The 23,192-nt window shown below is 44.2% G+C and overlaps 1 protein-coding gene across 1 annotated transcript in view; it reads left to right on the forward strand.

Moving 5' to 3' along the window:
* prkn (parkin RBR E3 ubiquitin protein ligase) overlaps positions 1-23,192 on the forward strand; it is a 125,071-nt gene that overhangs the window by 48,640 nt on the left and 53,239 nt on the right. Inside the window, exons 3-7 of the mRNA XM_072677685.1 lie at positions 86-305; positions 2,676-2,794; positions 8,535-8,618; positions 8,861-8,976; positions 12,605-12,741. Coding sequence (XP_072533786.1) covers positions 86-305; positions 2,676-2,794; positions 8,535-8,618; positions 8,861-8,976; positions 12,605-12,741 — 676 coding nt within the window. The remainder of the gene's footprint in view (positions 1-85; positions 306-2,675; positions 2,795-8,534; positions 8,619-8,860; positions 8,977-12,604; positions 12,742-23,192) is intronic.

Raw genomic sequence — 23,192 nt, forward strand, 5'->3', positions numbered from 1 at the left:
TACTGACAGGCTCGCTCTTTCTCTTTCTTTCTCTCTCTTTCCTCCTCCTTCTGTCTCTCGTTCTCTGTCTCTCCCACACTGGCAGGGCTGTGATCTTCCAGAGCAGAGCACTGTTCATGTGGTGCTTCCTCCGACCGGTTCAGTGCGACACTCTGAGCTAGTGTTGCAGCAGAGACTGGGCAGAGGGGTGAACAGTTTGACCCGACTGGACCTCAGTGCCTCACGGCTGCATGCCACCTCAACTGGCCTGGCAGTCATCCTGGAGACAGACAACTCCAGCGCAGTGGACTCAGACACAGAAACAGGTAGAAACCCAAAGCGCTATGTGTGTATATATATATGTGTGTGTGTGTGTGTGTGTGTGTGTGTGTGTGTGTGTGTGTGTGTGTGTGTGTGTGTGTGCGCGCGCGTGTGTGACAGGGTGGCCAAGCCTAAATTTGTGGTTTCACTGACCGGTTCAAACTATTTTTTAGACCTTAATCCTATGAACCATATAGTGCTATAATTCAGTTATTAGTCTGAAGACCTATTATCCATTAACTGAATTATTTGGTAAATACTACGAATCGGATACATAGTTATGAGACTGAAAAAAAAAAATGTACCCCATGTTCAGAGTGCAGTTTTCCTCATTTCCATTGTCAGTACATAGCCACAGCATATAGTCTGGGTACATCATCTCAAGTCGATCAAGTCGATCAAAAAAAAAAAAAAAAAAAATCAATTCTTTTTAGTAGGATTTTTACTTGCCTTCACAATCAGACAGACTTTTTCACATTTCTGATCAAGCTTGACTAGACAAATGCAAGAGTGTACTGTACTACACTCACAATCTGGGCTCTCATGCAGGGCCGTTGACAACCCTGCTATAGTTTCACCAACCTACATAGCTGATTGGACGTTTCATTGGGCTACAGTTATCAACATATGGGGACATTTTTTTTATCATGTACATCCAATTGTATTTAACAGTGCAATATTCAGTATCTCCAGGACAGTTTTCCTTTGCACCAGATCACTGGGATGTGGGTTTTGATGACCACGCCTGCTAAGATTTCACTGTTGGACAGCACTGGCCTGTTTAGTAATCCCTCTCTGTATAAAAGTCAAACGTTGACCCCAGATCAGCACTCTTATTCTTGTTTGGAACAGCAGTGGCTCTGTAGTTAAAATGTTGGGTTATTGATCATAGGGTTGTGGGTTCGATACCCATGTGTGGTAAAATGGCACTGTTGGACAGCACTGGCCTGGTTAATAATCCCTCCCTGTATAAAAGTTCAAAGTTGACCAATGATCAGTATTCTTAGTTTTGATTGCCCATGTCTGCTAAGATGGCACTGTTTGGCAGCACTGGCCTGGTCAGTAATTCCTTGTGTATAAAAGTCAAAAGTTGACCCCAGGTCAGCATTCTTATTCTTGTATGGCGCAGCGGTGGCTCTGTAGTTAGAGTGCTGGCATATTGATCACAGGGTTGTGGGTTTGATACCCACATCTGTGATGATGTCACTGTTGTGCAGCACTGGCCTGGTCAGTAATCCCTTCCTGTATAAAAGTCATAAACGGAACCCCTCTGCCCATAACATTCATGCAGGCAAGAATAAGAAGTGATGCCTTCCATTGATTTCTTAGGCATACTTGACTATTATTTCCACACTAATAAGTTGTTTTAGTTCTAGTCTCCTGCAGAGCAAATATAATGGACCTTTATCTGGTCAGCTAAGTTTGAGCTGACCAGTTCTGTACGTCCATATTTAAGTAAGAGATCTCTTGACTTTTCTACGCTAATATACACATTTCACAAGCTATTGTCCAGCAGTTCACATTTCCCACCCTGCTCTCCACTAGACACTGCATCTTGGCTGTAGGAGCAGTCCAGCTCCCTCTATTGTAGACGTTTTCCTTTCGAAGAGTGAATGTTACTCAGATTGAAAGAACCCAGGCCTTTTTTGATGAACGTAGCAGGCTTTTTGCAATGCAGTCACTGTCACGCTCCACAATGGCAGCGGATGCTTTTAAAAGTTGTCCTCCGTTTGTCCTTCTGTCCTCTCACCTCCGCAGCTATCACCCCGCCCGTTCAGGCTGCTCCACCCAATCGCCAGCTCTCCTTTATCTAACCCTCCTCTACCCTTGCTTTAAAAGCATTAGCATAATGGAGTGCGCTCGCGCCAAAATCATAAATTAGACCTGGCCTGCCGTATAAAACCCTCTGCACTGGATTTATAGGGAATCGTGTCAGGTACTGCATCCTTCCTCCTCCGTCCCAGGCTTTTAGCCCTAATGAGACGGCTGATCCCAGTATGTGAGTGCGTTTGTTATTGTGAGCCTGACAAGGGTGGAGCATCCAGACAGGACATGTCCCCTCTTTACAATATCATTCGCCTTGAAGATGTCTGCTTACGTTCAATCTTGGCTAACCGGATCTGCAGCTCTTTTGTCCCCTGCTTGTGTCCGTCTCCAGACTCCCTGATGGACTTTGTCCTTGTCTTCCACTCCAAATGCTGCCTCCGAATGTCCTCCATGGATAAGAGCTGCTATTCGTGCATATTTTTCTGTCTGAGTGGAATGAGTTCAGCTATAGGTTCAGTAGAGCAGCTGTGGATGGGTTTCGTGTAGTTAGGGAGAATCTATGAGTGTGCTTTGGATTTGTGCTAATTTGCTTATGGTTGTATCCGCAGAGCCCAAAGCCCACAGCAGTTTCTATGTGTTCTGTAAGACGGTGTGCAGGGCCGTCCAGCCTGGGAAGCTACGTGTCCGCTGCAGAACCTGCAAGCAAGGAACCCTTACACTCAGTCGGGTAAGTTTATATGTGATTCAGCTGCAAGAGACTCATCTGTTACGATTCCCTTATAAAGACAGACATGCTGGAAAAAGTTACTAGTAAAAAGTAACTTGTAAAAGTGTAGTAACAGTTACTAAACATTCAAAAATAGACACTTTCTCATACAACGTTTTATTTTATTCAAGGGTATTAATTGGGATTTGGACTCCCATTGCTGCACTAACAGCCACTAGTGTCCTAGGATGACTTTACAGTAGATGCTGGAACAAACCTGGGGGGCATTCTATGTTTTTTACATTGGGTACAGCTGCTTTAGAGCATCCCATTTTATTGGCAAGGGAGATTATACAAATTGTATGTGCACAATTGAGTGTCAGCACTGTGTGTGGTCCATGGGTTCACCTTTATAGTAGGTCAGAGATGCATTTGGATATATACTGCCTTCACAAACCTCTGTGGCATCCTGAAAAGCATTTCTGAGAAACAGTAAGAACGTGGGAACTGTTCCTATGAACTGTTCCTCACTCCCATCAGTGAGGAAACCTATGCAATAAAGTAAAGTTTTAAAAATAAAGTAAAAATAAAGTTTTACACCAGTAGTTTTGCTTTGTCCAATCAGAGTTTGTTCCTCCTTCTAGCCAAATGAACACTCCCATTGGTTAGGCTTTCAGGAGCTGAACTGATGCATTTTACCATAATAAATATTCAAGGAGCAGATTTTAATGAGTTACGGTGTCTTTTAAAGTTACCCACTTCCCCCTTTTATTGTTTATTGTCTTGCTGGAAAATAAATCTCCAAAGTCATAGTTCTCTTTCATACTGAATACTGAATCAGATCAAATCCTTAGGGAATTTCTTTTAACCTCTGCCCAAATAAGCCTTCCTCTGTTTTACTGTGGCATTAAGGAGGTTATTGGTAAATTCTTGTAAAGAACATTCAAATGATATTGACCATGATTCAATTAATAAAAGCAATAAAAGGAGAAAACGAGGAATGAATGTGACAAAGCCAGCGTTTCTGGTGGAATGCCTGGTGAGATGTTACAAGTACCTTGATGTTCACAGAGATGTTCACATAGAACCTTCTCTAAAGAACCATTCATTAATCTGTTCTTCAAGGAATCAAACATGGTTCCTCTTTGGCATTTTAAAGTAAAAGCTGGTGCGTTGTGCCCCCTACGACTTCTACAGCTTCTACAGTGAGTGATCAATTACTGCAAAGACTCAGGAGCAAGTTTTGACCAGAACATTTGCTCTGTTGCTTGAGGACAGCTGAGTGACAAACAGTCCTTGGCCTTAGAAACATTGCCTTAGCCTCGAGAGCGACGTGTTCAAACACAAGCCCACGTCCCAACGCCTCCACTGGGGCAAAGAGGGAAGGTTCAGCCCCCCTCGCCATCATCCTGGGGCTGCTGTTATCTGCATGTCCGTATGGAGCTCCACTCCCAGCATGTGGGCAGCCTTTCCGCCGCTCCACGTCCGGCACCGTCCGGAAAAGGCTGACTGACAAGTCGCTAAGCCGCACCTGCCTCTTCTTCCCGCTCAGGGTGGTCCCAGGCGCTGAGGGGCCGCTCGTCTGCTGTCCGGGTGCCAGCGTTGCCCGCTTCCCCCTGCCAATCTCTTGCTGAAGCTGCTGGCTCTCAGCATCCTCTTAGCGGCTATGGCTGCCAGCTCTCTTCGCCTAACTGCTTCCTCAGAAGTTTCTCCTGATATGCGGGGAAAAGGGGGTCTGAGGGAAGAAAAACTCCAGCATAAGAGATTCCAGCATAAGCAGGGATGTCAGTCAGTCCGCTATCGCCCTCCACAACTGTTCGCTGCATTGCGTCGTTTGCCTGTGAACCTTAGGGTGAGGTCTGTGCCAGCATCTTCAAACACTCCATCTCCAGACCCTGGCCCTGGAAGAAAACAGCTCTCTACATTATTGATGGGAGTTTTAGCGTTTTTGGCTGCTCTTCACCTTAAAGTCCTACAGGAAGAAAAGCCTTTGCCGTGTTTGACTTGCAACTCAGCAACAGGAGGAAAAAGAGTGTTAATTAGGTTACTGCCACTCAGAACACACTGTGCCCAACTCAAGTCTCACAAAAATTGAAGGATACTCTCTGGTGCTAGTCCTCTAAATTCTGCCTGTCAGTACTACCCCAAAGGTCTTTATGAATATTGTCCACTGTTTGTTTGAACTGTTACTTTCTAAAAAATGTAGATTTTATTTCCATAAACCTTATATTTACATATACTTTGGCTATGCTATGCAATGGTAACATGTACAAAGTAACAAAGTAGTGCATTACAGTTTTCAATTGTACAGTTACAGGTTTAATAAGAATAACCAACAAGCTCTGACCTATCAAGGCATATACTCCACAAGACCTGTGAAGGTGTCCGGTGGTGTCCGGTAATGTCACCACATTAGCAGCAGATCCTTAAAGTTTTAAAGCATTAAGTCCTGTAGGTTGCAAGATGGGGCCTCCATGGATTGCATCAATGAGCCTTGGGCGCCCATGACCCTGTGACCCTTGGATCACCTTGAGTAGGTACTGTCAACTGCATAGCAGGACCACCTCGAATGTTTTGGAGATGCTCTGGACCCAGTCGTCTAGCCATCACGATTTGGCCTTTGCCAAGGTTTTATACACCCACCCCTTGACCGATGTCGTTGTAACCATATAATCGGTGTTATTCTCTTGACTTGACTTTGGTTTTAATGTTATGGCTGTGTGTTATACAGTGTTAATGAAGCACACGCATGTTAATCTGGTGTTGAAAGGCAAAGATAGTTTTCTTCCTTTTTTTTTGCTGTTGGTACAGATGTGTATGGGAGTTGGAGAGTAATGTAGAAGTAAAGTAATGATTGATGAGATTGTAGAAATGACACGATTAAGTGAAATAATACCAGATTAAATAAAGCAATACCATTACAGTTTGCAAGAAGTAGTTGGTCATTTGTGATGGATGATTTTTTTGAGTTACTGACAGTAAGGATTTGAAGACTTTCTTTTCCAAGCTATTGTTTTAGCACATCTGTTTTATCCCAAAGCTTCGAGTGTTCTTTTATCCTCAGGAAAGGAAAGCGTGTGGGCTTTGCCATTATTCTCAAGGTAGTGCGTTTGTCATTTTGCGCCTTCATTAAGCAGTTTTTTACAAAGAAAATGAAGAATAAAAGATTTGAGCAGCTTTCTAATTGCTTTTGCAAAAGCTTAATGCTCCTAAAATGTTTCTCCACAAATTAGTCAAGTGGCAAATTCTCCAGCTGGGCCTTCTCTCATTATATATGATTCTACCAAACCAGGGATAGCACATATGCAGTCTTAGGCTCGCGAGAAGCTAAAGAAGCTAAATTGTCGCTCAACACGCTTGGAGGAGAACTAAAATAAGCCTGTTTTGCTAGTATTGGGCTGAACTATGGGGAAGAGGGAGGGCCATCCAGAAAGAGCTTGTCCCCCCTGCCTACTTACCCACAAAGAATTTTGCCTATTATGCTGTTATGGACGATCGGCCACAAATGGGTGTGGCACCTTCAGGGATCAAACTCACTCACAGTCTCCTGATGACCGAGCCAGCGCTTATGCTGCAGTGCTCAGGAGCCACCATGTCCCCAGACGTTTGCCATATGTATGACTGCTGTCCTCCAGCCCTGAGTTGGTGTAGTGTTGCGATGTCTGTGATGTTGGTTTAGGGTGTGTTTTGTCTGTGCGTGTGCGCGCGCGTGGTTTGTTGGTGGCAGAGGTGTGTGTGTGTGTTTTCATTGATTTCGAAGTGTCTGTAATTGAGTGTGGCGTGCGCAAGTCGTCCGCCGGCCAATAAAGGCGCGGCGTGCTGGGAATGGCTGCGCGAGACCAGAACTCTCCGCTCAATCCACGGCCGGCAGATCTTCACAGCTGGCTCTGAGACACAGTGCTGTTTGTTCAACAATAATGTAATTAAGGCTTTGTGGGGTTGTGATGGTGATTCCTGTCCGTAGAGAGAGAGAGAGGTAGGAGGCAGAGGAGAGAGGGAGAGACTGATGTGAACAATGAAGGAGGTGTGTTGGTGAATAATTCATAACCACTTTTCTCATTAATCATTTACATTCACATGGAGGTGTGTGTGTGAGAGAGAGAACAGTGTGTGTGTGTGTGTGTGTGTGTGTGTGTGTGTGTGTGTGTGTGAGAGCGTGTTTTGAGCCGATGCACCAGGGGTGTGTGTGACCTTTCCTCGCTGTCTCTTAGCAGGTGTCTTCGTGTAATCTCCAGGCCCCACCAGCACGGCACGCTGGATTCATCCTTCTCCTCCGTCCCTCCTTCGCTCCATCCTTCCGTCGCACCCCACCCCCACCCCCACAGCCTCCCATGTGGGGGGAGTAATGATTTTCTTAACCTTTTCTCTGGCTTATTAAGGCCCCTGTCAGAATGTTTAAATGCTTATGCTAATCAGCCTGGCTTGGTCAGACGGTTTGGGAGAGGGCGGGGGGATTATATTGCCCCCAAACAATTATGGATGGAAAGAGTGTCTTAATCTGGCAGAGGGATGAGCAAGACAGTGTGACTGAGAGAAAAGGACAGGTGGAGAAAGTGAATATGCGCTGTAGGTTTAATGGAGAATGGAGGATATAGGAGAACTTGACTGAGTAATGCATGTGTCATGATGTACATAGTAGTGTCACGGTGCTGTCAAATGATGAGTTGGATGACGTCTGTAGTCGACATTTCACATATTGAGCATTTCTCAGGGTTACAACTTTCTCTCCACCTCTGTCATGTTGAAGTTTTTTACCACTAGCTAGGATCTTGCAATACTTCCATCACTGGGAGTGTGAAGGCTAGCATGTGCTTCCTGAAGCCACCCAACCACCAATCCTTTTGTGTTGTCTTTGAATGTCATTGAACAGCTGAACACTGTCCTTGAGTGATTGAGGGAGAGTGAGACATAGCCAGCGCTTAGACAGTTGCGACACCCAGGATCCAGCATTCTTAAATATTTTTAAGAACTGATGCTACCCATGATAAACTTACTGGACAGGGAAATCAGTCCAATGTGTCTTTTCTTCTCTAATGCTTGGTTCTTTGTCCTCTTGCTTTAATAACACAATGACAATGACAATCCTCTCAGGTGAGCATTACCACAGGCTCATGAGACAATTTCTGTCCTTTTTTTTTGGCCAATTGGGTACACATTTCAGGTAGACGTTATGCATTTCCATCGCTGCATTTCACCTGTACCTTCCAGATTGAAGATTGAAGGTGATTTTACTGGTTGGTCAGTGTCCCAGTGTTCCATCCAATCTGTTGAACCAGTCAGTGTTCAGTGTTCTGCTTGGACTTGATGCAGACAGTTAGTGGACGAGTGGACTCAAATGCTTACTTGATAGGGTTGCACCTGCAAAGGGACACATAATCAAGAGTTCCATAAGAAAAAAGGCCTTATATGAAAAGTGTATCCTGGCATAATTTATCTTGGTAATGTTATATCATCATCATCTGATCTTTCACTCCTGCTGAAATGCTTTTAAGACATTTCCAAAAAAAACACATCAGCTCCCACTATACAGTCATCTCTGATCTAATGCTCTGTGAATCCATCTCACTGTGCCACCCACTTTCTCCTAATTAGCTTCAGCCTTTTTTCAGCAAGCACTTAACGTTAGTGCTGACCATTAAGGTGAAATTGCAAGAAAATGGCATTATTTTAATGGCGATTTCAAGTGCTAAATTCGTTGGTAGTTGGCTAGGCTTAGGGCAGTTTTAAAAACACTCCCTGACATTGTCTTTCCTTCTTGCAGGGGCCGTCATGTTGGGACGATGTCCTTCTCCCAGACAGGATTCATGGTGTATGCCAGTCACAGGACTGCGATGGCCGAGTGGCGGTGAGAGAGTCTCATGTCCATTTTCACAGTAGGGCTTAGCTTTAGGTTGCCTTGCCGAAGGGCACAACTCGGAGTAACCACTCTGACAGACAATGACGGATACGATTGGCTAGTGCAGATTTTGGAAATATATATAAATAAATAATTGATTAAAAGCACAACCTCGACTCTGTAGGAAGCACACATAGGTATACCCTCAAAATACTGTATTTTATGGGTGAATGTCTGTTGTCTTTGTGTAGGAGTTTTATTTGAAGTGTGCAGCCCATCCCACCTGCGACAACGACACATCAGTGGCACTAGACCTCATCATGGCTAACGTGCGGCACGTCCCCTGCATCGCCTGCACTGATGTCATGTGAGTATCTCTTATGTTGTCTTGGGTGCTTTTCTTTGCTGAGACACTGTCTGTTCTTTTTCAGAAGGGGTAGACAAGCAAGAAGTGTTTAAGGGATAATTGGGCCAGTAATCTGACTCACAGTGCCTGAAATCTACCAGTTGTCATTAGTGGTGGCTAGTAATTTTCAAATCATACCACCAGCCGCAGTTCAGCTTACTCACAAGGAGACGCCAGCTCAGAAACAAAGCCACGATAAAGGAGCCTGAAAGAACAGGTGATTAGTACATACAACCTGACTGACGGCCAAAACGCTTTAGCGCCTAAAATCCACCTCCCGCCGCGTGGGCCCCGCAATCACCGGCCTCGATGCAGTGTGTGGGGACTCGCTGAAGGTCAGCCATTATCGGGGCGGTTCGGCAGAATCATTCCCACCTTTCGTCTCCTTGCTCTAGAGGGGAGCAGGCAAGCAAGAGAGAGAAGGGCGCGATCGAGCACAATGGAGCCCAATCACTGACACCCTCTATTCAAATCAAGGGCTGATTGAAGTGGCACAGCAATTGCCCTCCTGAGTGGGCCTTTGTTTTGCCTCCTTCCTCCTCCTCCACTGAGAACTGCTAGTTTGGTTGGGAAAGGGCAGAGGCAAGGACACAGTCACGCTCTCTGAGCGCTGCAAGAAGAGAGGTCGAAGAGGTCAAACTCGCCGCTGGCAGGTTGACTTACGATCGAGTGTGTGCGCTGTCGAGGGTGTGCGCTTAATGGATTGGGAGTTCTTGAGAACTGCGGAGAAAATGATTGCAGAGGTCCGCTGGTAAAGCTTGGTATGTGACAGGCTCTTTTAGGATACGAGTGCCAGTTCTGGACAATCTACACTTGACTGGTGAAAAAGTAAAATGGATTTGGAAGAAGGAGTCCTTACTGCTACTACTGCACATATAGACACTTTAAATTATTTCCCAGAAGGTCTCAGAAAGGATCTGACTAAATCAGGTCTGAGGCATATGTCACCATTTGTAAGTAGAAACCAAAATCTGATGCTCTTCAATGCCAAGAACCTTCAAGTAGGTATAAGTGAGTTAAGTGGGTGGTGCACTATTCTACTGTGCAGCATTGCTTGCTCAACCAATGTTAATGGGAAAGTGAACCTTGAAAGGGAACCTTGACCGTGAGCTTGTCTCTGAACTCAACTTTTGAAGTAGAACACTAGAATACGTCTAGAGAAGCCTGATCAACCTGCTGATGAAGTGGACTGATGAAGTACATTTGGAGGAAAAAAAGTACTACATTTGATGAAAAGAACACCTAATCAAATGTGAAGGATGGGGGTGGAGTAAATCAGGCCTCGGCATGTCACCATTTATACATAGAAACCATGATCTGATACTCTTCATGCTCTTCAGATCTTGTACTAACACTTAACAAGCATAAGCTCCTCTAAGTAATTGTCTAAAGATCTGATCGGAATTTAATTAAGAAATGGCAGTTCAGGGGAACTGTGGAAGTCAGGATGAGGTCTGGAAAAACAGGAAAACTGTTGGACAGAACGTCTGCTGTGCTGGAGAGGCAGTCATATCAAAACTTCTGTATGATTGCCAAGAACCTTGAGAAAGGTTTATGTGAGTCAAGTGGGTGGTGCACTATTCCACTGTGCAGTGTTGCTTGCTCAACCAATCTTCATGGAAAGTCCTAAAAAAGGAACCTTGTCCTTGTCCTTGTCCTTGAGCTTCTCTCAGAAACTTTTAAGTAGAGTGAATTGGGAGTAAAAAGTACTACATTTCATGAAAAGAACACCTTACCAACTGTGAGGGATGTGGGTGGGTCTGTCATGCTTTTGGGTTGTGTTGCCGCCAGTGGCACTCTTGCAATATTGCATGGGTGGAAGGGAGAATGGAAATCCTGGATGCAAATGTCAAACCTTCTGTTAAAAGGCTGAAGCTGTAAAGAGGATGGCTTCTGCAACAGAATAATGATCCAAAACATACCTCAGAATCTGCCATTGACTACCTGAAGAATTTGTGGACAGACCTTAAAGAAGCTACACATGACAGGACAACCCAAGACCATGTGAAATGCTATGTGTTTTACCCAGGACTTTTTAGTTTTTGGAATAAAGCATGACACAGGACACTAATTATGAATTATGGTCATAATACAATAATTGTGACTGAATTTGGATCACAAACATACACAGATGTGATTAAGTTAAAATATAAAATAAATAAATACATACTAGTTCCAACTTAGCAATACGTTACACTGCTAAAACTGAACTTCAGTACTGTGGTTAGTGTGGCGCAACTTATACGCAACGCCAGTGAGCTCCCACAACATTTGGGAGACTGGGGATTGACTCCCAGTCTGGGTGACTATGCTGCGCTACACCAGTAACAGTCCTTGGCCAAGCCTCCTAATACTGTGTTGGCCCATCTCTGTAATACAAGCAACCAAGTCACTCTGGATACGAGCATCAGCTAAATGCTATGAATGTAAATGTATTGTGTGGCACCAGTACCAGTATAGACAGTATACAGTCCAAGAAGTATTTGGACAGTGACACACGTTTGGTCCTTTTGCCTCTATATACCACCTCAGTGGATTTGAAATGAAGCAATAAAGACTATCAGCTTTAATTCAAGAGGTATATAAATAATGCATAAACCTCAGCAGAAACTTTAGCAGTGGCACAATCAACAGCTTGGTACATTTTTAAAAGGAAGGGACAAATTGGTGAGCTCAGAAACACCTAAATTCTCAGAAATTCTTTTCTTGGCAGTGGAAAACTCCTTTCACACCACTCAAGAACATTCATGCAAGCCACTGGTAACACTAGGGCTAAAAAGTCAGATTAGACTGCTAAAACATTTACAAATGCCTATCCAGTTTTAGAGCTATCTATATATAACTATATCGCATCTCTCAAACATGATGGAGGCACTGTTATGGCATTGGAATGTCAGTGGAACTGGGTCACTGGTGTTTATTAATTATATGAATTATGAGTGCTGATAAAAGTTGCATGATGAGTTCTGGAGTATATGAAGCTAAACTGCTCAGATTCAGTCAGATGCTACAAGAACCATAGGATGGATAATGACCCAAAACATTCCACCAAAAATTCCACAAAAGCAACTTAAGCTTCTTAAAAGCTGTAAAAATGAAGGCACTAAATAGTTACAGCAGTATTTGACCAATAAGCATTGTCCAAATACTTAGGTACCTGTCTGTAGCCTGAATAATGTGTCTCTTCTAATGCTGCTTTTTCTCCCTCCCCCTTTGCCACTCTCCCTCACACTGACACACACACACACACACACACACACACACTTCTCTTTTGTACAGCTGATATCTAAACTAGATCGCCCTCCTGCCTATTTCCTCCAGCCCCACTCTGCCCCGAAACATGCTTTTTCCTCCAGAGGCTCATCTATCTTCAGCCAGCCTCAGGAGACTGCAGCCTACACACACACACACACTCACGTAAAATGCATCCTACTTGGTGTCCCTTTTAGACATTTTACACACACAGGCTCCATCTGGGACTGTAATTCACTTTCTGCTTCCCTATGTTGGGCCACTGTAATGAGCTGCTTTTTAAGGGTTAATAGTAGTAACTGATGATGTGGCTCATTCAGTTTACTGTGTTCTGTAGGAGTCCTGTGTTGGTGGCTCAGTGTGCCGAGCGTCATGTGATCTGTCTGGACTGCTTCCACCTGTACTGTGTGACCAGACTGAACGAGCGGCAGTTCATCTTTGACCCAGTGGTGGGCTACTCTCTCCCTTGTGCCGGTAGGCATGTACAGTATGTCTGCAGAGACTAATATCTCTGTGTGTGTGTATGTGTGTGTGTGTGTGTATGTGTGTGTGTGTGTGTGTGTGTATGTCTGTGTGTTATAGGCCTCTTTTCCACTGCAGGGCCAAATGGTTACTAAGGCTGTGCCGTATCATTTCTGTGCTAATACTGACCCATTAGATTGGTTGCGGTTTCTACAAGGCTAATGTAGCTAGCCTACGCACTAAAGCAGAAATTCATCTGTTAGCATTGTGTAATCTGCATGCATAAATCACACTTGTCTCGCCAAGGAGGCCCTTTTATGGGTTTAGTCTCCCAAATGTTGGGTCCACTTGTGTGAGTAATTAATTAGACTTGTTTAAGTGATGTTTAATCCACTTATACAAGTCAGATAGCTATAGCTGTGGTCCTGGCATAAAATACAATATACAGTTACAATATCAAGAGCATAGTCCAGCACAGCTGCTACACATACAGAATACAGAAATCCTGCAGTTCGCCTTAAGTGTTTGTCTCATGAAGCATAGTGCTGTTGAACGAGCCCAGGAGCCGGGCCATACTAGTGATACAGTAGTGCTGTTGAACGAGCCCAGGAGCCGGGCCATACTAGCGATACAGTAGTGCTGTTGGACGAGCCCGGGAGCCAGGCCATACTAGCGATGCAGTAGTGCTGTTGGACGAGCCCAGGAGCCAGGCCATACTAGTGATACAGTAGTGCTGTTGGATGAGCCCGGGAGCCAGGCCATACTAGTGATACAGTAGTGCTGTTGGATGAGCCCGGGAGCCAGGCCATACTAGCGATACAGTAGTGCTGTTGGACGAGCCTGGGAGCCAGGCCATACTAGCGATACAGTAGTGCTGTTGGACGAGCCCAGGAGCCAGGCCATACTAGTGATACAGTAGTGCTGTTGGATGAGCCTGGGAGCCAGGCCATACTAGTGATACAGTAGTGCTGTTGGACGAGCCCGGGAGCCAGGCCATACTAGTGATACAGTAGTGCTGTTGGATGAGCCTGGGAGCCAGGCCATACTAGTGATACAGTAGTGCTGTTGGACGCGGCCGGGAGCTGGGCCATACTAGTGATACAGTAGTGCTGTTGGACGCGGCCGGGAGCTGGGCCATACTAGTGATACAGTAGTGCTGTTGGACCCGGCCGGGAGCTGGGCCATACTAGTGATACAGTAGTGCTGTTGGACGAGCCCGGGAGCCAGGCCATACTAGCGATACAATTGTGCTGTTGGACGCGGCCGGGAGCTGGGCCATACTAGCGATACAGTAGTGCTGTTGAATGAGCCTGGGAGCCGGGCCATACTAGTGATACAGTAGTACAACTCTCCCCAAACTTTGTTTGTCTACTCTTATTTTCCGGTGATACATACACTATATGTTCAAATGTTTGTGGACGTCTCTTTTAATGAATGTGCTTAGTTGCAGTGAGCTGCAGAGCAGCGGAACTGTGTTCTCTGGAATGATGGTGCTCCATCCAATGACTTTGGGATATGATGGGGTGGTGTTTATCCAACACCCTGTCCTCACTAACACTCTTGTTGCTGAATAAAACCATCAACAACCAATCCTCACAGCAGTGCTCCAGCATCTAGTAGAAAGCCTTCCTTCCTGGACAGTAGAGACAGTTACTCCAACAAAAGCTGGATACACTATTTTTTTTTAATACCCTTGATTTCAGAAGAAACAATGAATGAGCAGGTGTCACAATACTTTTGTCCAAATAGTGTACGTATCCACCCATCTATTGTGTATACTTGCTTGTGGTGTGTGTGCGCGACTGTGTAATTGTGTACATGTTAGTGTGTGTAAGTGGGTGTCTGTGTAATTGTGTGTGTGTGTGTGTGTCCTTGTGTGCTGCTGGCCGTGTTTGGCAATGATTGATGGTAGTGTGTTAGTAGCTGCTGGAGAAGAGGAGATACTATCAGTGTGTTGTTTTCTCGCCCTCACACACACACATAGATATAAACACACACTCAGTGCGGCCCCTCACTGTGCCCCCTGCCTGCCCACCACATCCGTTACTGCCACCCTGTAATGGGGCTCCAGAGAGAAACACTGACCCCCTTCCCCTCCCCTCCCTCTCCTGATACTTGGCCTGAGCATCAACTATCTCTCTCACACTCTCTCCCTGTGTCTCTTTCTCTCTCTCTCTCGCACACTCTGTTTATCAGACTGTTGCTCTGTCATGCACTGTTTTGGTCTTTTTCTCTCTCTGTGCCCTCAGAGCATCTCGTACAGTTAAGGTTGACTTTGGCTGCGAGAGGTTGACAGCATAACAATATGAGCCACACGGGTTATCTCACAACTAGCAGTGATGTTTGCTCACATGTGGCCGGAAGTCTCTGTAATTGTGTGTATCTGTGTGTGTGCGCTTGTGCCGGTGTATGTGTATGTGTATGTGTAAGTGTACGTGTGTTTGCCTGTGCTTGTGTAGCTGTTGCGCCGGGCCTGCCGGTGACGTCGTGCGTTTGAGGCCATCTATCACTGTTTGTGCGGCTGCGGATGGGAGATTGCAGAGAAAGGTCAAGCTTCAGCCTCAAATGCCATTTCCACTTTTAAACAACTTTTAACAGTTCAAACCAAAGCGCTTGTCCAAAAGGCACGGATGAAAGGAGGGGAGCGGAGGTTGCCGGCTACGTCTGCTGCATATGAAATACAGATTGGCCCCTGATAAACAGACCTGCAGGAGCTTAAGAAGCCTTCCTTTTCTGCCCGGAAATACGGCGGCGCAGGGGAAGGAAACAACCCTAACCTTCCTTTGAAACCGGCTTTAACACACCGATTTATTACAAGCTGCCTTCAAAGCCCAAGAATCTCTGGTTAACATTTACACCCACCCTGATGCTTCCAGGTGATCAGGAATTAAATATGACTGGGAGCTTGCACATGCATGCTGTTTTCCCTGGATGACTTTCTTTTTCCTCCTTTTTTAATTTTTTTTTACCTCATTTACCTCTTTAAAGGAACGGTGGAGATCAATCAAATGTACACAGTGTTCCTGTGTTCCATCAGCCAACACATGTCTGATGTTTGAAGTTTGCTTCTTTAGCTTTGCTCTGGAATTATGAAGATAATAATATGCATGTCTGTGTCACTGAATACGATGTTCCCTTTACTTGTTAGTTACACTGTCTGCAGAAAGGCTCTATACTTTAAAAGGGGTTCGTATGGATGGATGGATGAATATAGGCATACAGACCTACATACACTATATGGACAAAAGTATTGGGACACTGGCTTATTCATTGTTTCATCTGAAATAAAAACAAAAAAAAAATGTTGGAGTAACTGTCTCTTCTGTCCAGACAAGGCCTTCTACTAGTTTTTGGAGCATTGCTGTGAAGATTCGATTGCATTCAGCCACAAGAGAGTCAGTGAGGTCAGGATGTTGGATGATCACCAGCCCACCTTATTCCCAACTTCCTGTGAACTGTGTTCTCTGGAAGGACAGTGCTCCATCCAATACTTTGGCAGTGGAACAGAGAACACTGGGGTTTATACTCCTCTAGCCCATGTCTGGCATTAGGCATGGTGCCAATAGGTTCATGATGATCTGCTCCAGAGAGTCCTTTTCTATTGGCAGTACTTCTCTACAGGGACTAGACACGCTGTGTGTGGCAGCAATGAGTGCAATGTAGAGGTGTCCACAAACATTTGGACATATAATATATAATGTATGTGTGTATATATGTGTAAATGATTCCCAAAAGGGATCCTTTATTGTTAGGAGTCAGACTTTAAACAATGTAAAGGGGGTTCTTTGGCTCATGTGATGTTTTTGGATGACGTCAAATTTTGCATTATAGTGACGAAGCATTAAACCTTCGGAGGGTCCTGCCAGTGAGCTTCCACACCATGGGCTTTGATTCCCGGTCTGGGGGACTGTGCTGCACTACACCAATAGGAGTCCTTGGGCAAGACTCCTAACACTACACTGGCCCACCTCTGTAATACGAGTTACTTGTAAGTTGCTCTGGATAAGAGTTTCAGCTAAATACCATTAATTTAAATGTAAGTAATTGCATTGATAATTAGGGACTCTAGGGAACCTAACAGGTGTATAAAATCATGTTTACAGCTCTTAAGACCCGTGGCCTGACCTTTAATTGGGTTGCAACAGAATTGGTGTCAGAAGTGGGCTCTCCATAGACGGATATTTGCAGTAGAATAGTTCAAATGAAGAGCTTGGCACTGTCGTAGAATGCTGTTTTCCAACTAGTCTGTTCATTTTCTACCCCCTGGATCTACCATAGTCAACCGTAAGTCTCAGAGCAACAACAACACCAGAGCTGAGCTCTAGAAGCAGTGTGAGCACAGGACGTTTGCCAGGAGCTTCCTGGACTGGGTTTTTTAATGTGCACCAAGCGCAGTACGGAGCTTCTACTGGAGTGAAGTAAATCGCACAGACATTGGGCTCTGGAGCTGTGTTCTCTATCTATTGCTGGCTGTACAACTCCTGTAGTTTTTGAACTGAGTGGTGCGTGGTTGTCAGGTCTGATCTGAACAGTTATATAGGTCAGTGTGTAGAGTGTGTAGGGGCATGCAGAAGCTGCCTGACACACCGGATGTACCGACTGCTCAGTTGTTGTTTTTTTTAGCTCTTTATTCTGCCTGTCTGTAGGATTCTTCATGCAGACTTTCAACAATCTCATCACGCTGCATCTCTATCTTCCCTATCTGTACGGTTTAACAGATATTAACGGTGGCGAAGCCTGACAGTTGGAGCTAGGCATTCAGAGCGGACCATGTAAAAACCAATGGAAGACAGTGCTTGGCTTTTTCTACTTACACTATAAAGACATTTTTTGGGACACCTGCTCATTGCTCATTGTTTCTTCTGAAATCAAATGTATTAGAAAAGAGAGAAGGCTTTCTACTAGATTGTGGAGCATTGTTGGATGACCACCACCCCACCTTATCCACAACTTATCCCAGAGGTGTTAGATGGCACACCATCCATCCGTCATTCCAGAGAACACCTGTTCTATTGGCAGTACTTCTCTGCAGGGACTAGGCTGTGTGTGGGCATTTTCACACCTAATCAGCAATAAGTACAACTTGAAGTAGCTGAATGCGTTCATTAAAAGGGGTGTCCACAAACTATTGGACATGTAGTGCATTACAATAGAGAAAAACAAGAGACTGTATCATTTCTGGAGGCTGTTTCAAAATTTTAACCCCATCTCTCTCTCTCTCTCTCTCTCTCTCTCTCTCTCTCTCTCTCTCTCTCTCTCTCTCTCTCTTTCTCTACTCTGTCTCTCTCTATTCTTTTTCTCTTTCTTTCTGTCTCTACCTTCTCCTCCATTATCTCCCTACTCTCTGTCTCTCTGTCTGTCTCTCTCTCTCTCGCTCTCTCTGTCTCTCGCTCTCTGTCTCTCGCTCTCTATCTCTCTCTCCCTACACTCTCTCTCTCTCTGTCTCTCGCTCTCTATCTCTCTCTCCCTACACTCTCTCTCTCTCTCTCTCTCTCTCTCTCTCTCTCTCTCTCTCTCCCTACACACTCTCTCTCTCTCTTTCTCTGTCTCTCTCTCTCTCTCTCTCTCTCTCTCTCTCTTTCTCTCTCTCCTGGGTTTTGGAAGTGCTCTGCTTAAGTCAGCTTTTGTCTTTATGTTTTTCACAGTGTCGCCGCAACCCCATTATCTCTGGCTTTGTTTTAATCTTCAGTCTCTCATCATTGGAACCAATGAGCATCACCACAGCGCCTTCAGAAGACCCCTCTAAACAAACACACACACACATCCGCGTGCACACACACACACCTGTGAGCTCCAGTGCTCTGCATTCTGAAACTATTTCTGTAAATGTGACTCAGTCAGAAGACGTCTGGCTGCAACGTTGGCGCGCCGGCACGTTTATCAGACAGCCGATATGTGCAGGGTTGCATGTTAAGGGGGCTAAACCCGCCCGTTGGCCGGTGGAGGGCTAGATAAGGTGGAATTGCTGCCGCACCTGTTGGAGGCTTCCTTGACATTTTATCTGTCCTGAAAAATATCCTTAAATGCCGCTGACTGCCTGCAGCCGCCGCAGAATGCCAGCTGCGTAGTCGGAGCTCTGCCCAAATACCAGTTGCAGAGGGACACGTGTTCGTGCCATCAGTTCAGCCAGTGGTTGTGCAGGTTTGGGCAGAATTAGTAGACTTTTAGGCTCATCTGCGGCTGATAAATGGCCTCATGGGCATGTGTGTGCAGTTTAGGGAGATTATCTTGTAAATCCTCTGTGTGGCCTTTGTTAATATTCCTGTGAGAATCTGCACCTCCAGTGTATAAATAATCCATGCTAGGCTTCTATCGGGTGTAGATGAATAGTCCTGGGAGAGCTGCTGTGTGTGTGTGTGTGTGTCTGTCTGTGTATGTATGTGCATGGTTTATTAGGATCGCTATCTGTTATAGATTAATAGTCCTACAAAGACTTTTTTTTCCAGTGCTAGATTCATATTTAAGGCCCATATAGAACATTTGGGTAATCCGGCTATTGCTGCTTATCTTTGCACTCTGCTTGGAAAAAAGGGATAGAACTGAAGAGACAGTGGATGGCTGAGGAGTTCAGCAGGTGCATCTGTAGAACAGCCATATTCATAAGCAGCAGCAGCGGCAAACTCAACACAACTCCCTCAGCACTTAGACTTCAGCCTTGCATTGTTCAACAGTAAAAGGGGGGGGGGGGTATAGGTAGGGAGTGGGGGGGAGGAGACATGCAGACGGCTCTGAGGAGCGGGTGTCATGCTGAAATGTGTTGCTTTTCTGAGGCCAGGGTGGTGAGATGAGATCTGCCATTATGTGTGAAGAGTGTGTGTGGGAGTTTGGCTCGTGTTTGAGGGTCTTTGTTTCATGCTGTTGAAAGCAGGCTGAGGCAAGGAGGAGGCCTAAGGATCCACCGCATATTCCAGTTTGTTTGCACAGTGCATTCCGTATCCTCAGATTCGCCTGGATTCATCATTCATCCTGCTTTTCCCCTCCAAAATAAACAGGCTAAAAAGAGGAGCAAAACTCAACAGGATTTATGTTTTTTGATAAATGGTTTAAATGAGCAAATCAAATGAATCTGGCATTTTTTATTTTACTTATTCCTTTTGTATGCTGAGGAGGACTCATCGTCTTGTGCACAAGGAATTTAATCAGTGCTTGGTGACAGTTATGTAAATTGTGGGTTTGGGGCATTAGTATGTACATGTGTGTAAGCTAGTTACGCACACAAACCTTGCCAGTTGGCAACTATTCAAACTTTTCAATAATAAACAGAATACAAAATAAAATAACATTATTCGCTTCATTATCTTTGCATCTAATGTTGTGCACAGAGTCCTATTTAATCTCTTTAATTTATCAAGCTAATTGTGAGCAGCTAAGTTAAGACGCAACATCAGTGCTGTGTTATATTAATATTACATTTTTGCAACTGCAGGTTAGGTCTGAGGAATTCAGAATTCAGAGATCTGCTTACAGACATATACTGTATGAAAATGAGGCACTCTCAGCTAGCTTACTGTACTACAATGGATAAGGGGAATTTCCAAATCTTTCAAGCTTTAAAATATTGCCATGGCCTTGGAACAACAGATTTTTTTTTAGATGCCTCCAAGCGAGACTCTCGTATTTCTTTTAGAAAATAAATGTAGTAAGCTTTTAGAACCATATAATAATAGCAGTATTAAAATATTTATATTGACACTCAAGAAGACTTAGTAGCTGACTCTGCTCTTAATATTAAGAAGAAATGCGAGTACATGAGAGTACCATTCATATTCCTATTCGTAATACATCCCATATTCACTGTTAAAAGTGGAAGTATTCAGCTGTGGAGGAACCTCCTAAGGTGCTTTAAGAAAAAGTTTTTAGAGAAAAATGATTCCTTAAAAGTTTCCTTCACAGTTTCTAACTAAAGAACCCATAAAAGTTCCTCAATGAACTTTAATAAATAACTCCAAAGCAGAAGAGTCACTTCACGGGCAAGTCAGTGCCCCCATCATGAGGCGCATCGTGATGCTCATTGCTATCTTACACTCTGCCAACTGTCTATTTTCACACGTTCCATCTACGCCGTTTAAATATCAAGAATGCTTGTGAATATATCTATGCTAATGGGCGTGGTGGTCTCGAAATGAAGTGTGTTCAGGTGCATTTCTGGCGTATTGCTATCTTGGCAACGTAAAACACAGGCGCGTGCCCAATGTGTGTAAGCTAGTTACGCACACAAACCCTGCCAGTTGGCAACTATTCAAACTTTTCAATAATAAACAGAATACAAAATAAAATAACATTATTCGCTTCAGCAAGCCTTCCCAGACCATTGAGATAGCAATTCGGCAAAGTCAGACTGCATCTGGCTCTTAAAGGGAATGGCGAGTGACACAAGGTGTACTTTTCCTGTTGTTACAATAGCAAAGACACACTGACACGCCCTAAATCAATCTGTGCGGTGCACCGTTGATAGCTCGTCTAAAGATTGCTAAAATAGGGCCCTGTATGCTGATTGCACTGTGGCCCACAAATGGCTAATCACTATCACATATTTTGGGAAAGCCCTATTACTACAGAAAATCTGATGGGCTATACACAATCCACTAGTGATGATTTTGGAAATCCCTCTTGGAGATTCTTCATTTTAAAACTGTGAAGGAACCTCTTAGATGCTTTAAGAAACCTTCAATGAATCTTTTCCTTCTAAAAACCTTTTCTTCAAGACTCCTCAAAGCACTTTAAGCGGTACAGTTTCAAACCGAACAGGGAAAAAAAAGAGCCAGGATAAGAACATGATGTATATGCAATTTTATTTAAATATCTATTTGTTATTATTATTATTTATTCCTTTTCCCTTTTCTTAAACATGTATGAAAATGGAATTAAATCTTTTTGATGTAAAATTATGTACATTTGTTACCATTGGAAACTGGTTTGAAGGGTTTTGTAAAAAAAAAAAAAAAACTAATAGATTTGTGTCCTTTTCAATAAACATTTAAACAATAAAAAAAAAAAAAAACCTGAGCACTTCACTTATACAGGATGCTAAGCTTTTTCAACAGAGCATTATTTAGGCTAATTTAAGTCCTGTTGGGTTTCGGCATCTTCCACCAATGCTGCAATACATTACTCAAAGGCTGAGTATTTAATCATTAACAAGTGGAAACGCATTCAGGGCACCTCAGAAAAGGGATATATCAATTGCTTAATTAATTTGTTAACTAATTCAAATACCCCTCCATAGGGCCTAAAGCACCTACTTGTTTTAACTGCCTTTGCACGCTCTGATGAATGTGTTCCCCTGCTGTGTCATATGTAGCTTTCTGGGTGTAGCTGAGTGTAGCTGGACTCAATAAAACCCATTTGTAGTGTCATAAACATTCAGAATGGCTTAAACTCCATTATCTGTCCATTCTACCAAATGTCATGTGGGAAGCTTTTAAAAAGGACACTTCTTCCATGAAAATATTTGGTCATTTTAATTTTCTTTCTCAACTTCCTGCTCCTAGCACCTCAAAACTATGACCCATAAGGAGTAAGGAGATGAACCAAATCATAATAGACAAAATTGTCTTGAGGAAATGTTTTCAGGATTGTTTTTTTTTTTTTTTATCCCCCTAATTTCTCCTCAATTTAGTAATTTCCAATCCCCTCCCACTAATTAGAACACCCATAATCACACTATGCCACCAGTGCTGGGAGGGGGAATGTGCTTCCTCAGAGTCACAGGAAGCCAGCCAGCTGCTCCTTTCCCTTTAAACCGCCTCTAACGCAGCGCCATTGGAGAGCTCAACACGCTTGGAGGAGAGCACTAACTGCCAGTACAGCTTTCATCAGCTGACACATGCACGCATTGACTAGCACTGCACTGAGTAATAGGTAGGGAGAATGAGTGAGGCTTCTGACTATAGGACTTTCGGCTATGGCTGTGGCCACTGAATGTCATTTATTTTGCAAAGCAGTCTTGAAGCTGTTGGACGAGAACAAAATGGGAAGCTTGGAAGCGTGTATGTATGAAATAGGAGAGTCTGAGACCCATCCAACAGGGATCAGATGGGATTTTGTGTGAACTCCTCCTTTTATTCCAGTTTGTGCCATGAGCTTCAGGGAGTCCTGCTCAGAACAGCAGGACGGAGGAACTAGCGTATAGAGGAAAACGCAGGGCTGGATCAGAGGCGTTCCGCTTTCAGATCGGGCTGTTCCTGAAGACCTTCCTTACCAGTGGGAAATATTTAGGGGATGTAAATCATGGAGATCTGCTTCACTGCAGGCGAGAGTGTGTTTTGGAGCCTTTAGAAGCAAATGGGTAGAATTGCTGGAGTTGTAGCAGTCCCCAGATGAGGCTTAGTAGAAAGATGGCAAAGGTTAAAATTCTGTTCTGAAGACTGTGCCGTTTCCCTAGAGAGGAATGAGTTACAGTATTCCACTGAGATGTTCCACTCCTCTCACACTGTCTCCCTCTCTCTCTCTCTCTCTGTCTC

Source organism: Salminus brasiliensis, chromosome 4 (assembly GCF_030463535.1).
Source record: "Salminus brasiliensis chromosome 4, fSalBra1.hap2, whole genome shotgun sequence".
In the NCBI taxonomy this organism is placed as follows: domain Eukaryota; kingdom Metazoa; phylum Chordata; class Actinopteri; order Characiformes; family Bryconidae; genus Salminus; species Salminus brasiliensis.